General features: G+C 39.9%; 1 protein-coding gene across 2 annotated transcripts in view; it reads right to left on the reverse strand.

Annotated features, from left to right (window-relative positions):
* Nucleotides 1-11,590, reverse strand: part of LOC132149578 (adenylate cyclase type 9-like) — a 54,899-nt gene extending 43,309 nt beyond the window's left edge. For both annotated transcript variants that reach the window (XM_059558957.1, XM_059558956.1), the window contains exons 1-2: nucleotides 11,156-11,590; nucleotides 8,234-10,058 (exon numbers count right to left, since the gene is read on the reverse strand). In XM_059558957.1, coding sequence (XP_059414940.1) covers nucleotides 8,234-10,034 — 1,801 coding nt within the window. In that variant the 5' untranslated portion in view covers nucleotides 10,035-10,058; nucleotides 11,156-11,590. The remainder of the gene's footprint in view (nucleotides 1-8,233; nucleotides 10,059-11,155) is intronic.
* Between the last annotated feature and the right edge of the window lie 4,405 nt (nucleotides 11,591-15,995).

Genomic DNA, 15,995 nt, shown 5'->3' on the forward strand with positions numbered 1-15,995 from the left:
GCTTACCCATCTGATGCGTGTGCTCCCTTCAGACGTCTGGCGAGAGTTCTCCCGGGCGGGCCTATGCTTGCCGGCCGCAAGCGAGTCTCATCCATCCGATGCCGTGAGTCGGGATCTCCCTTCGGATGTTGCCAGAGTCCTCCTTGTCGGCCAGCCCAAAGCTTTTTATCTGCCAAACTGAGAGGACCCAGACGTCCGTCATTCTGAGTCTCAATCTCCTGTCGGAGGCTTCATGGGCCCTCTCGTTCAGCATTAGGCCCTTCACCCACTGAATAGCAGGGGCTATCAGCCAGTAGGGCCCGTACGCCGACACCGTGACCTATTCCGGTCGAGGCAACTCGGGTCTTCCCGGTCGGGCACCACAACCACGGTGTTCCTCCTCATCGGCCGGTAGGGCTCACCGTTCCAACGCCACAAGCTCCAGTTGAGCATCGGCTCAAGCCTTACCGACCGGGCGCCAACAACTACGTAGTTCCTAGCTGCAGCCGGTAGGGCCTACTCTCCCAACGCCCAAGTCGCTCCCTCTGGAGTACGTAGGCCCTTCCAGCCTGCCAACGAGACGACTTCTCAGGAAACCAAATCAGCCCCCGCCAGTACTCTATGCTTTTTTGGGGGGGCATTCTTTAAACTGGCGGCTGTCCTCTTGTACATTTGCTTTTTTGGGGGGTACTCTAGGTTCGGGCCATTTCCGAGCTCGAAGCCCTTCCCCGGACAGCACGCCAAATACGCATACCATACCTCAGCTAATTATATGTAAGCGTGAACTAGTGAAATGAAATTTTATTAATAAGATTCGGGAGGAGTGCGTCAGATACTTAGCCTAATCAACACAGGTGGACCATAATCAAGTAATCAATCCCATAGTATAAATATCGCTGACTTCCCTCTATCCATTGACGGTTTATCAGCATCCCTGCTCCACCCCATCTCCTCACTTTAAGTTCACTTTATAAATAGACGGGGAAGGGGGGGTACTCTAGGTTCGGGCCATTCCCGAGCTCGGAGCCCTTCCCGGGACAGCACGCCAAATACGCATACCATACCTCAGCTAATTATATGTAAGCGTGAACTAGTGAAATGACCTGTGGTACCCAGACAAACGTTGACCCCTTGTTCTTAACATTGTTATTTAGTATGACTTAAAATATTTCATTAATGTTTTGAATATAAAGAGTTTTTTATATTTTCCATTTTCATTTCAAATTTTAGTTAGTTGTAGCTTTTTTTGTTTTTAAATCAAAAAATGTCTTAGTGGTTTTTATTTATTTGTTTTAGTTTTATTTTATTTTTGCTACATGAAGGATTATGTGACTGAAGACTTTCAGGAAAATTCAGCTTTGACTCACAGGAATAAATTACATTTTACAATATATTCAAATAGAAAACATTTTAAAACCATAACAAAATAAAATAACTAATAACAATAAACAAAAGAAATAATATTTCATAATTTTACTGTGTTACTGTTTGTTTTTGGTCAAATAAATGCAGCCTTGAGACGTCTTTCGAAAACATGAAACAAATCATACAACCCAGTAGTGCAATTTAATTTGTAATGTAAAAAAACATATTAAGATGCAATATAGAACCATTTCTAAGACTTCTGGTTCCTATTATATAACACATCTTAATAAATATGTGTTTCAAAGATTTTGAAATTGACTTTATGGGATGATAAACCGTTAAGTGTACTGAAAATCTGAAAACTGCTAAACATTAGATAGAATGATATAACAGTCTACAACTAACGCTAACTCACTACTTGCTCAGATCGAACCAGCAACCCTCAAACCACTAGTTAAGAGTCCTTAACCACAACACCCACCACCACCCCATCAACATTAAATCAATGTCAAAATCTCCACTTCATGAGAAAAGGCTGGGACACACGGAGATGTAAACAAACAAATCTAAGTTGATCGATTCACAACCTACGCTGCAGTTTGGAGAACTGAATTTTCTGAATAGATGACAGCAGCACTTCTGTGCAATTATGCAGATTTCTCTAAAACTGCCTGAGAGAAACAGCGCAGAGGTTCCCTTTATATGGAGAACGTCCTCTGGCGTCCATCACATCAACACATTATATGTAACCATGGACCACAAAACCATCATAAGCGACATTTTTTTGAAATTGAATAAATTTTTAATAAATAAGCTTTCCACTGATGTAAAGTTTGTTATGATGAGACAATATGTGACTGAGATAGTACTACTGGAAAATCTGGAATCTGAGGGTGTAAAAAATTATTAGCAATGAATATTATTAATCAAAACATAAGTTTTAATATATTTACAGTAGGAAATTTACAAAATATCTTCATGGAACATGATCTTTACTTTATATCCTAATGATTTTTGGCATAAAAGAAAAATCTATAATTTTGACCCATACAATGTTTTTTTGGGCTATTGCTACAAATATACCCCGGACTGGTTTTTTGCTCCAGGGTTACATATGGCTCCTTCGCTCTCCCGCTGGACTGTTATTGCCTTCATTGCTCCTTGTGAAGGTCACGTCGCCACACTGTCAGTCCTCACATCGAAGGCTGTTCTACAGTAGCACACACACACGACACAACAGCAGCCGTCGGATGAACGAGATGAAAGTGAAATGAATGGAAATGGAGTCATTTGCAGATCAACAGAGAAGGATGTAGGATATTAATCATGGGCTTTCATTTTAACAGCATTGAATCGAACATCTGCAGAGGTTTAGGTGAAACAAATGGCCAATTATTTTATGCCAACATAACTGATTGCACAACCAGAACAAGGAGTCAGAAAAAACATGCACTGAGAGAAGAGAAAATAACTGGATTTCAGGATATGGTACAGGCTAGAATCAATACTATCTCAAGATGGATTTGAACTACAGAAGCAAGGAACGAATGACCCAAAACACACAGCACCCACACTAAAAATCACTCTGAGTTACCATTGCAATGCTTTACCTGTAAACATCCAAGCCTTTTGCACATTGTTTTGAAGAAAATATAGTTTAAATTAGATAAACAATCATTTTTGCAGTTCTACTACAATCTCTGTTCCGATTAATTGAAAAACAATCATTTTGAAGCACAAACCAAATGGTTGCTCTTTCAGCCGGTATGATTTTATAGGAGGTCACCGTCATGTCAGTGACAAAAATCAATGCCTAGCTGTACGACGCACACAGCGGGGTTTATGGAAATTCACAGACAATATATTGATTGATATGCAATCAACAGTCTGCAACTTTCAAATTCACACATGCAAGGCATATTATTAACTAAGACTTCGCCAGTGCTGGAGATACGAACGAAACGGTGTCGAAATACAACTAACGAAACTAGCAAAAACCATCATACATATAGCTGAATGCTAAAAACTTAGCCAAAAATAGATATGTATTTTGTGATAGCATTAAAATGATCAACGATGAACAAATACATTTACATTAAGTACAACTAATAAAATTAGCAAACACTCTGAGTTAGCTAAAAGTAAAAAAAACATAGCGAAGACCAACATCATTCATATCACAACCACACTGTGTTAGCATTGAAGTATTTTTAACTATTTCACAACCACGCTATCTCTTAAAAAGCTAACAATTTAAATAAGCTTATGCAGTAAATCTCTGTTTAAAAAAATTAAAATGTTTCACACTGAAAAATGTTAAAAGTTACTAAATTAAGGTGACGCATTAAGCCGACAACCAAAACAAATACAATTTATGCTAAATACTGGCGTTTATATAGCTGAATGCTAAAAACTAAGCAAAAACCTACATTTAAGTAATTCGCAACTGTACTGTGATAGCACTAAAGCGGTCAAAAGCAAACAGATTAATTTAAACTAAACGCAAATACAAAATGTAATTTACATTGATGCTAAAAATGTAGCTACAAATATACAGCATTTAACTATTTCACAGCCACACTTTCTCTTAACAAGCTAGCAAGCCGATTAAACTACAGTCAATCAGTCAGTCATTGTCACAGAAACCTGTTATTTGATTGCTGAATCATTTTACAAAAACATCCAAATAAAGTGAACCAATCAGTAAAATTAATAAGACTTTTGAAGTCAACATGCATGAGTGATGACAGTTTATGTAGTAATGCTAATTATTATAAGTAGGTTGCTACGGCAAAAGCTGCTCTGAAAACAGCAAAGCTACTTTCATGCTAGCTTTAAAGTTACTAGCATAGCTTGAAGAACAGTCATAACCTACTTGGTAGTTCAACAGGCTGCGTCTCCTAGATTGAGTTCACATGAAAAATTGTGGGCTACAAAAATATGACCCATATTCTTTCATTCGCAAGAGCTGAAATACCTGGCAAACCGAGTGTTTGGATAACTCGATGTTAAGGGAGGTGGGGCAGCTCTCTGAAACCGCAGGAGGACCAGGGCACAGTCAGGTACTTTCCAGGGAAATGGCCAAAAATAGCCACCATTTCCACTCAAACGAACACTCCACACAACAGGGGCCAGAGCACACACACACACACACACACACACACGAGCGCACACTCACGCAGTGGGAAGTCGTAAGCACCAGAGGGAACGGGATGTGGAAGGCACAAAGAAACATGGCATCATGACACTCAACAACACGTGCTATGAGGTTATTTTATTAAATGCTTTAATCTCTCATCATGGAGCCACAAGAAATACACTTGTTTTCCAAAAAGCAGCCAAACGGTCAGGTCTTATCCTGCCTTGGGCGATGATTTGGCTGGTGTTATTTATCCGGGGCAACAGTTTTGACTATTCTTATTTTTGCTATTTATAAAGCAGACTGTGGTTTATTGGAACGGCATTGTGGAAACGACAGTGACTTATTCACCGCTTGCACACAATACAAGAGCGCTTGAGGTCAAGATATTGTTTTTCTTGACTAGTTCACTGGAGGCGACTACATACATACAGATTTATCATTCCCTCTCTGTTTACTGCAGACCTGTTTTCCTAGCATGAGCGTTGACAATTGATGGTGGGTTGTTCCTGTTGTGCAGTAACAGCTCAGTATGTCCTCAAAAAAAAAAGATTTAGATTTATAAAAACAAAAATGGATGTTTTATAGTGAGACACCTTCACAGAATCCATCAAATCTGTTGCTAATACTGTTGTTATTTTCCCACCAAAATGATATCACTTCCTGGAAGATGATGTCATTCACAGGCTTTTGTTAGGATTTACTGAAGACTGAAATAAAAACAGGATGGAAGGTGGAATTTGAGGACACAGTTAAAACAAAAATAACTATAAAGAAATTACAAAATAAATTTTTTTTTGGAAATTTTAGTTTCCATGAAGTGAAAATACTGTTCATTTTAAATGTGAGTTGATTTGGTCTTTTATTGGTATATAGCAAACATATTACAATATTTTTTACAAAATATAATCATTTGTATTAACTTACAAATTGCAATATTGTGTTATGTATCTGACTTAACTTCACAAAAGCGGAAAATAATATTTTAGCAGTACACTAGCATATCGCCCTGTTGTAGACAACTTCAAAGCTAACACACAAGAACTGAAAACTAAACTTAAACACCCAGTTTAGATTCGATGAGCTCTTGGTTTCATGGTTTGATTTCACAGAGACATGAAAATGTACTGCACAGTAGGAATGACCCATGTGTGCTGTTTTTGTTGGTTTGCACAGCTAGATTTCACCAGCAAATTGAAAGACCTTGCAGCGAGAGTCAGCAGAGCCAACACTTTCATTTAAACACATGTCCAATTCAAAAGGACATCGGCATCTGACGGGAGACTGCAGTTTTGTGATTAGCGTCCAGGTAGGTGTGATTTACTCGAGACCTGGCCAGTATCTATTCCCAGGTCTGCCAGGTTTCCACACGAGCTCTCTACTTTCCTTCGGTGATTTACGTAGCTACTGCGAGCAGCTGGAAGATTTTTGCCATTCTGGAGTTGAAGTCTCTCTCGACGGAGAGCACATTCAGTGGGCCCGCAAATCCATGAGGGAAAGATAAATCCTGAGCGCTGGACTGAATACATGACTCCGGAGTGGGAAAATTAAGCTTTCAGCCAGTGAACGAAAAAAAAAAAGCCAGAAGAGGGGCAATCAAATGAATACAAGATATGAAGGAAAGAATGTCGCCACTTTAATCATTGTGTTGATGATTAAAGAAAGGAAGTCATAAATTAAAGCTTCAGGCGTCGGGTCCAGTATGTGTTAAACCGAGAAATTAAATTGCAGTGAATTCAATAGAGAGTTCAATGGTGATAGAAAAAGAAAGGTTGTTATGCAATGTTACACTTAGCCTTGCTGTACCATTATGAGTCATGTAACTGTATAAAAAATAAATAAAATACAAAAATACCACTATAAGAGCAAACCTATCCACTGGAAAGATTACAGTACAAAAACAGAGGCTGAAGGGAAGAAACTGAGAGAAGAACTGACAGATATTCAGAAACGAGCACCATGGGACCATTTTAAGGAGGCCATTTTACCCTTTTAAACAAAGGCAGAGGGAATGAAAGAGTAAAAAAAAATGAGGCAGCGTTCCTCAAGAGACTCAAATCCTCTCTGATTGAGAAATTAAATGAAGCGAGACTCTCAAGGGCGACAGCCGCAACGTCATTTCAAGTTGACCTGCAGGACCTATCAAGACACCTGCGCTGCCACGGGGTGATGATGCTGTGACAGCAAAGAGATTTGTTCTGGCACAGCGATTTCGGTTTCGCTAGTTGAGTTTATCCACTCACAAACAGGCGTTTGGGATCCTTCAGTGTTAAGATTTTGGCACGGCGGATAAAGATGTAAAAAATCCTGTGAAAATGCAAGGGGCTTTTTTTGACGTGTTGCTCTTTAATCAATAACAATGATAATAAAAAATAGGCTTTAATCCAATCTGCGTGGTAACGGACAGATGCCACTTTGCTAATCTTATAAGAGGTTTAGTCATTTGACCTGTTATCAATCCTGTCAAAATGAGAATTCCATTTTATATTAATTACAGTCTGGCATTCCTCATTAAATGGAGAGGATCTATTAAGTAACCATAATTGTGACCTGGAAGGATTAATAACAAGCTGGGACATTCATATTCTGTACAGAAAATATAACCCTCAGCTCAAGTACAATTAACAAAATGAAGGAACCATTTGCATAAGTTAATTACATAAAAATGCCAGCCTTTGGCCACATTTATACCAATGTCGATGCCTTGAGAATCCAATATTTGATATAAGTGAGGAGACCAGCCATTACGTGAAAGGAAAGCTTAGCTTGAAATGCAAAGTATGCAAAAGAAACAAATGTACAAATATAGCTTTATATAACCCCAATGATTGGCATGCAAAAAGGGTTGCTAATTTGCAAATGCTAATTTTTCTTTATTAATTGGTGATCAGAAAGCGCATTAAATTAGGACACAGAGGAAAGTACAATCCTTTTGCAACATGACTATACAAATCTCCAACTTGAATCTATTTATTAGCTATTAAAGGGACAGTTCACCCAAAAATGAAAATTATGTCATAATTTACAGTGCAAATATTATGGTTAAACATATCATAAATAATACATTTAAACTGAAATACTAAAATGACTTAAAATTAAATAAAATTAAAGTCAAATAGAAATATAAAATAATAATAATAATAATAATAATAATAATGTGTTGTTCCATATACATGTCAGCCCTTTTTGGGTGCACAATCCCTTTAAATGAAAGGAGACATGCAAAAACTGGCAGAAATACATCAAATACAAAATACGCAAAAATAACAACAAATGTATGCCAGCATTGCATCACATGCTAACATGACAAATTTGCCACTTGCAAATAATAATTTTGCTTTGATGACCACTGAATGGAAAACATGTTCATGCATAGAAAATGACAAGCCTTTTTTGAGGAAAAACTGATTTTACAAAACTCCAGTATAAGTCCCTTTCTGAAGCCTGTGGAAAAAAGTTTAGACAGCATGTGAATGACTAAAAAACCTGCTCTGAAAACCAAATATGTCACAGAAACCTCAGGGGCAAAGATTCAACAAAACACTTTGACAAGTAATCCCTGAAGATACTGATAATATGCAGGCTGAAGAGTAAAGTTTCAATGCAGAAAAGAAACTTTTAACAGCCAGATGAGCCAAGACCCAAAAGTGTCTTTCCTAAACATGATTTCGCAACAAAGACTAAGCACAGTACTAAACAAGGAAACATGCTCACGTACCACGTGTTAGTCATTAGAAATGCACATCTTACCTTTAAGCTGATCTGCAACCACACTTGGTCCAATCCTTTCTGGGACTCTGCCATCTTCTCGCAAGTAACGGTCATCCAAGAACTTGTCCGTGGCCTCCGAAAGGTGAACCTTCCCGGCGACACCCAACTGCTCCATGAGATTGGCTAGGTTGACATCATTGGACCAGACATCAAACTTAAACCGCTTCATGCCAAGGATCCCGCAAAGTACAGTGCCCGTGTGGACGCCAACACGCATGTTCACCATCTCCTTTTTCTCTTGACAGAACTGCTCAATGGCCTGGATCATCCCAAGCCCCATCTCTATGCAACAGTAGGCGTGATCATCTCTTGGTTCGGGACAACCAGCTACGCAATAGTAACAGTCTCCCAGCGTGCTGATTTTCTCGCAACAAGTGAGCTCGCACAGGCGATCAAAGCGTCCAAATAAGTCATTGAGAAGGCCCACCAGGGCGTGCGCCGACTTGTTGGCGCTCATCTTGGTGAATCCCACAATGTCCGCAAACAGGATGCTAACCGGCTCCATGCGTTTCATATTAAACGGCCGAAAGATGATCTGACCCCGAGGAATTGACGTCTTCTTGCGTTTGGTGCTTTTAGGACTGGAGGCGCCTGCAATGGCCGATCCTGTCGAGTAGCGCTTAACCGAATAGTCACTGTCATCATCGCCCTGCTTCATGAGCTCATCAGCCACCCTACGAGGCATCACAGAGTGGATCATGCGCTCCTTCAGGGCCTTTTCCACCTCCAAGTCTTTCCCATGCATGATGGCTTGGCCGACCTTGAGAAACGTGCTCCGTGAACGCACTTCAGACATAATAAAAAGGTGGATACCAATGACGTGGGCGCAGAGATGCAAAATGGCTCTTCCAGGGATCAGCCAGTAGAGCGTTTCCAATTGTTCCTCGGTGGAGTTCCTCCAGCCATCGCCTTGAATCAAGTGCATCCAGCCAAGCGTCTCAAAAAGCACTGAGTAGAGCAGGCCGAGCAGGAGCGAAGCATACAAACGGACGTGAAGAAAACTGTACAGCAATGAAAGCACCTCCATGCCTAGAGAGAAGGTGCCAACTGGGGATAAACAAGGGGCTACTGGACCTCCACTGCGGATGACTTCAAACGACAGGTTTTTATCCTCAGGGCCAGTGAAGTTGCCTGTGTCCTCTTCATTAACATTAAAGTCACTAAATCCTGGAGTTTGGATCTGAGGTGCAAGAGTGAGGGCAAATGTCACCACGATGAGCAACAGCGAGGCTTGATTGTAGCAGTGGACGTAGAACCGGGTGAACGTGAAGACAAACAGGACAGAACAAAGGAGAAGGAAGGAGGCCGTGGGCAATAAGAAAGCAGTCTGTTCACATCGATTAGCATTAGAGATGAAGAACAGCCCCCAGAGGAGGCTGGCTGCCACCAAGTACAACAACACACAGCGGAAACGTCTTTGTGTCTGAGGGAAGCATCGCTCGCGGCAGGCTTCCTCCAGAATGTTGGAGTCAAACTTGGGGTTCCAGAAGTGCCCAGCTGACCTCTCGAACAGCTGCGGCATCTTCCTTTGAGTCCGGAAACCTTTGACCACTGGCTTGCGGATGGCAGATTCGCCTGAGCTACAGCTGGAGGAGATGCTGTACTTGCAATGTTTGGAGCCCCCGATGATGCTGCACATGGCGCTGGCGCCCAGACTCCCACGCTGCTGTTTGTGTGGCTTGGTGCTGCTGATCCGCACAGACACAGCACCATCGCCACCGGAGTCGCAGCTTACTTCGCTGTTGTGTAATAGAAGATGTTGATGTTGAGGAGAAGCCATGATACCGTTCAGATCAGAGGCGAGCTGGGAGAAATGCAAAAAAATATATATTTATATGAAAATAAGGTGCTTGGATGGAAAAAGAATCAAGAGGGGGAAATAATTGGAGGTTGCACCAAACAGCTCTGACAACTAGATGACAAAAAAATGTACTCGCATTTAGACAGTTCCAGGATTGTAAGTTTTGGTTATTTCACCTCATGATGTCAATAGTGCATTCTTAGTGGGTAAGCGAGGTTCATCCAAAGCGCACATAATCTTTTGACTTACTACAAATGAAACAAAAATGTTCTCTCCACTGATGAATCAAAGTTACATAAGAATACCACAAAACCGAAGACTCAAGGACTGTTTGCTTTGACTCCTTAGGGAACTTCTTAACTCCATTATTATGTTAAGTGCACCATTTTCTCCATAAATGAGCCATTATATTGGTTTTCAAGAAGCAAATTGTATTTATGAGACCAATTAGAGGAATGTCAGCATTTATGCTTGATGTAAGTTATGGCATTTCTTATATCCAACACAGTTATGCATAATAAAGTCCAAACACACTTGATCAAATACACATTTAAAAAATCCAAGAGGGGATGAATATTTCAGAAAAGTCCAAGAGTGACCAAACTGAAAAACTCAATGTGTTTTAACATTATTTTCTTAAGAAAAAGAACTCAACACGGTTTCCTAAAAATAAACCTTCCGCCCTCTTTTGTTCTTCAGATTCAGAATAAGCGTTCATCGGAGACTCCGCGTCCTGTCAGACGCACATAAAGGGAACAACAGCGTTAATGTTGTTAAAAACCCATAACAATTCAACCAGTCTTCTCTCTAAAACGGCCTGACGCGTTAATATTCTCTTGACTGGAGCACCGACCTTTCCTGAGTTCCCACTCCGGATCTGGCAGATGCTTCTATTCTGAATTAAAAATAATACAAAAATTATGAAGACTGCGCATATGGATTAACTTATCATTCAAGATGCATAAATGACTACATGTCCAGTATACTCCCTTAGACTTAAAACACTGTGAGCTTAATTCAGATCCGGCTGTTTGAAACCAGTTTGAGCCATTTAAATCAATGCATGCTGTAAAAGTGCTTCAAATGGAGAATGAATTCACCTTTATGGTCAGAAGTCATTTAAGTTTCCTTTTCTCGTAGAGAAAACAGAAAGTCTGCACTTCTCTCTCCATAGACACACATTGGTAAAGTGCCTCTTTGGTTTCTCTTCAGGACTCATTTTCACGGGCAGCTTTTCCTGTGATATCCAAACAACTCTATTTCTCAGGAGGTTCCTCTATGTTCCCCATCAGCGCACAGCTGAGCACTCCTGACACATGCCAGTGTCTCGCGCGTATCGTAGTTGACTCGTGTGCTTTCGCGCGGCTCGGGTGCGCCGGTGGCCATCAGACATCAGTGCAGATCTCCATCTGTATTCGCAGTCCGACGCGGTGTCCAACAGACGCTGGAAATACATTGAGAGGTGGGGATAAACGCGTGCGTGCACGCTCTGGTGAGAGAACAACAGAAGGGTGGCGAGCACGCACGCATTCACATGGAGGTGGGCTCTTCTCAAACCGCAGTGTGCGCGTCCGAGCGCGTCACCGAGAGCTGTCAAAACGTGGGGGGGGGGGGGTCCAATCAATGACGTGTAATGCAGGGGGAGACACAGCTGTCATATTGAGAGCAATATTAAATCAACCAGACCAATTTAGCTTTGACACCTATAAACACATTTTCTTTCCAATCTGTCGGGTTGTTTTCATTATTTTGATAGACAGACAGATAGACAGACAGACAGACAGACAGACAGACAGACAGATAGATAGATAGATAGATAGATAGATAGATAGATAGATAGATAGATAGATAGATAGATAGATAGATAGATAGATAGATAGATAGATAGATAGATAGATTGATAACAATTTTCAATAATTCATCATCATTTCATTCAATACATCAATCATGTTTTATATAAATCATCCGGGGCCAAAGGTTTTATTAAACATTTTTTCACAATGTTTACCGTAATACTCACCAAATCCTCCAATTCTGTAATTAAATGTTGATCCCAGTTTATGAAATAAGTCTTTAATCGGCATGTTTCATTAATAGAGTCTCTGCTCTGTTGCTGTCCTGTGCTCACACTGAACAGCAGTAACTGTGGCTGAATCAACGTGATTATGTTGTTTCGGAAGCCGGCGAGAGACTAAGATGCTTAAAAAGCTTTCGAAGACTGTTTCAGAGGAATTCCCTGGAGAACTGCAGCTGTGTGTCTCTAGAGCAGACCGGGCCTGAACGGATGGGTCATGACACAGAAACAGGTTTATTACAGTACACTGCTGCTTCTTAGTCTAGATAATGATACTGGGGATAAAAAGTGTTTAGGAGCATCCATTCCTACACCAACCACTCAAGAACGTGTCTAGGTTATATTTGATCCCAAAATCAACAGGGGAAGAAAAAAAGAAGAAGAAAATATATTTTCTTTAAAGAAAATAAAAGGACCATATGGCCTTTCAGGTTCAACACTTCTATGAAAATGAAATACATTTTCTCCTCCAATGGAGAATAAATTAATAAATATTAAAAACGGCAATACATATACAGTGGCTATAGAAAAGAATCACATTTTGTTGCTTTACAGTCTGAAATGAAAACGAACACAGTTTTTGTTTTATGCAGGTGGGTTAACATCCAAGTGAAATATAACAAACATGTCAGATATAAAAATTATAATAAAAAAAAAAGAAAAGGGATCAGCCCCTTGTGTAAGTATTTTGCTGAACCACCTTTTGCTTTCATTACAGCCTTTAGTCTGTTGGGATTTGTAAATTTGCAATATTTGCCCACTTCTTTGCAGAACTGCTCAAGCTCATTTAAATTTGATGATGAGTGTTTGTGGACTGCAGTCTTCGAGTCAATGCACAGATTTTCAGAGGGGGTTAAGTCTGGGATCTGACGAGGCCATGCAAGGACATTCAGCTTTTTCTCCTTCAACCACTGTGTGCTTCAGTGTTGCTGTGTGTTTTGGGTCATTGTCATGCTGGAAGGTAAACCTTCTTCCCATTGAAAACTTTCGGGCAGAGGACAGCAGATTTTACTCAAGAATTTGACCATATTTTGCATCCATGTTTCCTTGTGACATGTTTCCTTCTATCGTGACAAGTGCTCCAGTTCCTGCTGCAGAGAAACACCTAATAACAGGACTTCACCACTTCCATGCTTTACTGGAGGAACACTGTTATTTGAATGGTCAGCTGTATTGGATTTCTGCCAAACATATTGTTTGCTGTTGAGGCCATATTATTCAATTTTAGTCTCATCTGCCTCAGAATCTTTAAGGTGTGTTTTGGCACAGCTCAGTCATGAATGCATGTGGCATGTGAGGAGTAGTTTTTTTCTTGCAGCCCTCCCATACAAGCCACATTTGTGGAGAATTTCTGATATTGTTATCATGAGCACATATGCGACATGTCCATTTTTTTTATCCATCTCCTGACACGTACCTGTCCACAACTTTTTCCTTGAGATCTTTTGGAAGTGCCTTGCCACCCATAGTTGATTGTTAGCTTCAGTTAAGGACTGAAATGTTCCAGGAAAGCTCTTGTCATGCTGAGCTGATCAAAATGAGCAGAGCTGATCACAGTTGAAGGTCAAATTGATTTGTGTGCCATTGAGAAGGTGATTAGTTACACCTGATTGAATTCAGAAGTCATTTTTAGGAGGGAGTGGTCCTTTTTCCAACTCAGTTATTCTGGTTATTTATTTTTTATTATAATTTTTTTATCATTGTTGGTGTTATGCTTTTCACTTGGATGTAAATATAGCTGGATAAAACAAAAATGGTGTCTCCATTTCAGGCTGCAAAACAATAAAATGTGATTATTTTAAAGGGGCTGATTATTTTCTATACCCACTTTACATTATTTTCTTTGATAAAAAAATTCAATAAAACAAAAACACCTTTGGGAATTATGATTAAAAACTGCATCACAGTAATGATAACTTGTGGGAAAATATGCTTAATTGGCATAAAAATTATGTCACAGTGCAAGAAAAAAAAACCTTACTGTAATGCAAAACAACAAAAATATATTGAAAATAAAACTTGTGAGATTGACAAAATAAAGCAAATCTGTTTCTACTCACTCCTTTCAGTTTACTTAAATACTCTCACAAAGAGAAAAGAGCCTTGAGAAACATCCTTCCCTTTGAACATGATACACAGTGTCCCGTTACAGTTCACTCACACACCTCCCTTTGAGTCGGAGTCACGACCGACCCAGAGCTGCTGCAATGCAGCTTCCAGACCTGTTCTCCAATCACATCTGAGCGCAAGGCAAACTTCAGCCCGCTGTCTGAAGTGTGTGAGTGAGTGTAACTTCACACGCTTTCAGATGTTGTGGGGGCTTCCCTTGCTCTGGGGGGGATATAGCACAGTCTGTTTTGAAATATGTGATCAGTGGGCCGTGTCCTCACACAGGCGTGCAGAATCATGCCATTATTAACTCATTAGGATTAATATCATTTAGCGACAGGACACTGGCTTCATTCTGCTATTGAAAACAATGGCCACCATATTGCATTTGCTTCTTGAGCAGTGCTGCAAAATGATCTTCTAATACATTAAACACATAATAACAGATACGGGAATGCAATGAGGAAACTTCCTTGATTAAAATCTGCTCATCAAAGCAACATGAAAGACATTAGCAACTCAAATTACTTAATGTAGGATTTTATCCACCAGGAACTGATGTGAAGGTGTAAAGTGCGTGTTTCTTATCAGAACTAAGCTGAAACATTTACAGTTATGCATTTGGTAGGCACTTTAATCTAAGCAATTTACATTGCATTCAGGGTTTATACATATTATGCAGTAGTGTGGGAAACTACTTTTTTTTTTCATTATTTGCTATTACCATATTATTACCTTCATTAAAGGATTAGTTCCAACAAAAATAGATTTTGCTGGAAATGTTCTCACCTTTCTCATCTTATCTCATGCCATCCAGGATGTAGATGAGTTTGTTTCTTCATCAGAACAGATTTGGAGAAATGCAGCATTTCATCACTTGATCACCAATGGATCCTATGTAGTGGATGGGTGCCGTCAGAATTGGAGAGAGTCGGAAACAGTCAGAACAGCTGACAAAAACATCACAATAATCCACAAGCAATCCACAGCACTCTATCAATTAGTCAGTCCATCAATTAACATCTTGTGAAGCAAAAAAACTGGATGTTTTTTGAGAAACAAATTCATCAAGACATCATTAATATGAGTCCTCGGTCCATAATATTACGTTCTCCAGTGAAAAAGTCATCTCATCTGAATCAGGTGAGAAATATGCAAAGATCAAACAGCGTTTACAAGCAGAAACAGTCCACAGGATTTTGATGTGAGAGAACAACAGAAGAAGGACTTTTCACTGGAGGAAGAGTTATTATGGACTCATGGCCAGAAGCTACGGTTTAAAGTTAAAACGCTTTAATGATGGATTTGTTTTGTACAAACACGCAGCTTTTCACTTCACAAGACATTAACTGATGGTCTGGAGTGGTGTGGATTACTTGTGGATTATTGTGATGTCTTTATCAGCTGTTTAGACTCTCATTCTGACGGCACCCATTCACTGCAGAACATCCACTAGTGAGCAAGTGATGCAATGCTAAATTTCTCCAAATCTGTTCTGATGAAGAAACAAACTCGTCTACATCTGAAATGGTCTGAAAAATTTATGCTATTGTACATTTTCATGAACAAATTGCCACTGTTTCATTATTGGTCATTTTGTAATGTGCACCCTTTTTTTCATTTCACATTTTGCTTAATTTCATTCACCTTATGTTTCCAGAAATGTTTGTACAATAATCTTCCTCACCTCAGCATAATGTGGAGTGCAATTTCTGTTGTTTTGTCCCCTCTCAATGTGATGCAATGCTGTACCTCTT

The sequence above is a fragment of the Carassius carassius genome, chromosome 9 (assembly GCF_963082965.1).
Source record: "Carassius carassius chromosome 9, fCarCar2.1, whole genome shotgun sequence".
NCBI classification, from domain to species: domain Eukaryota; kingdom Metazoa; phylum Chordata; class Actinopteri; order Cypriniformes; family Cyprinidae; genus Carassius; species Carassius carassius.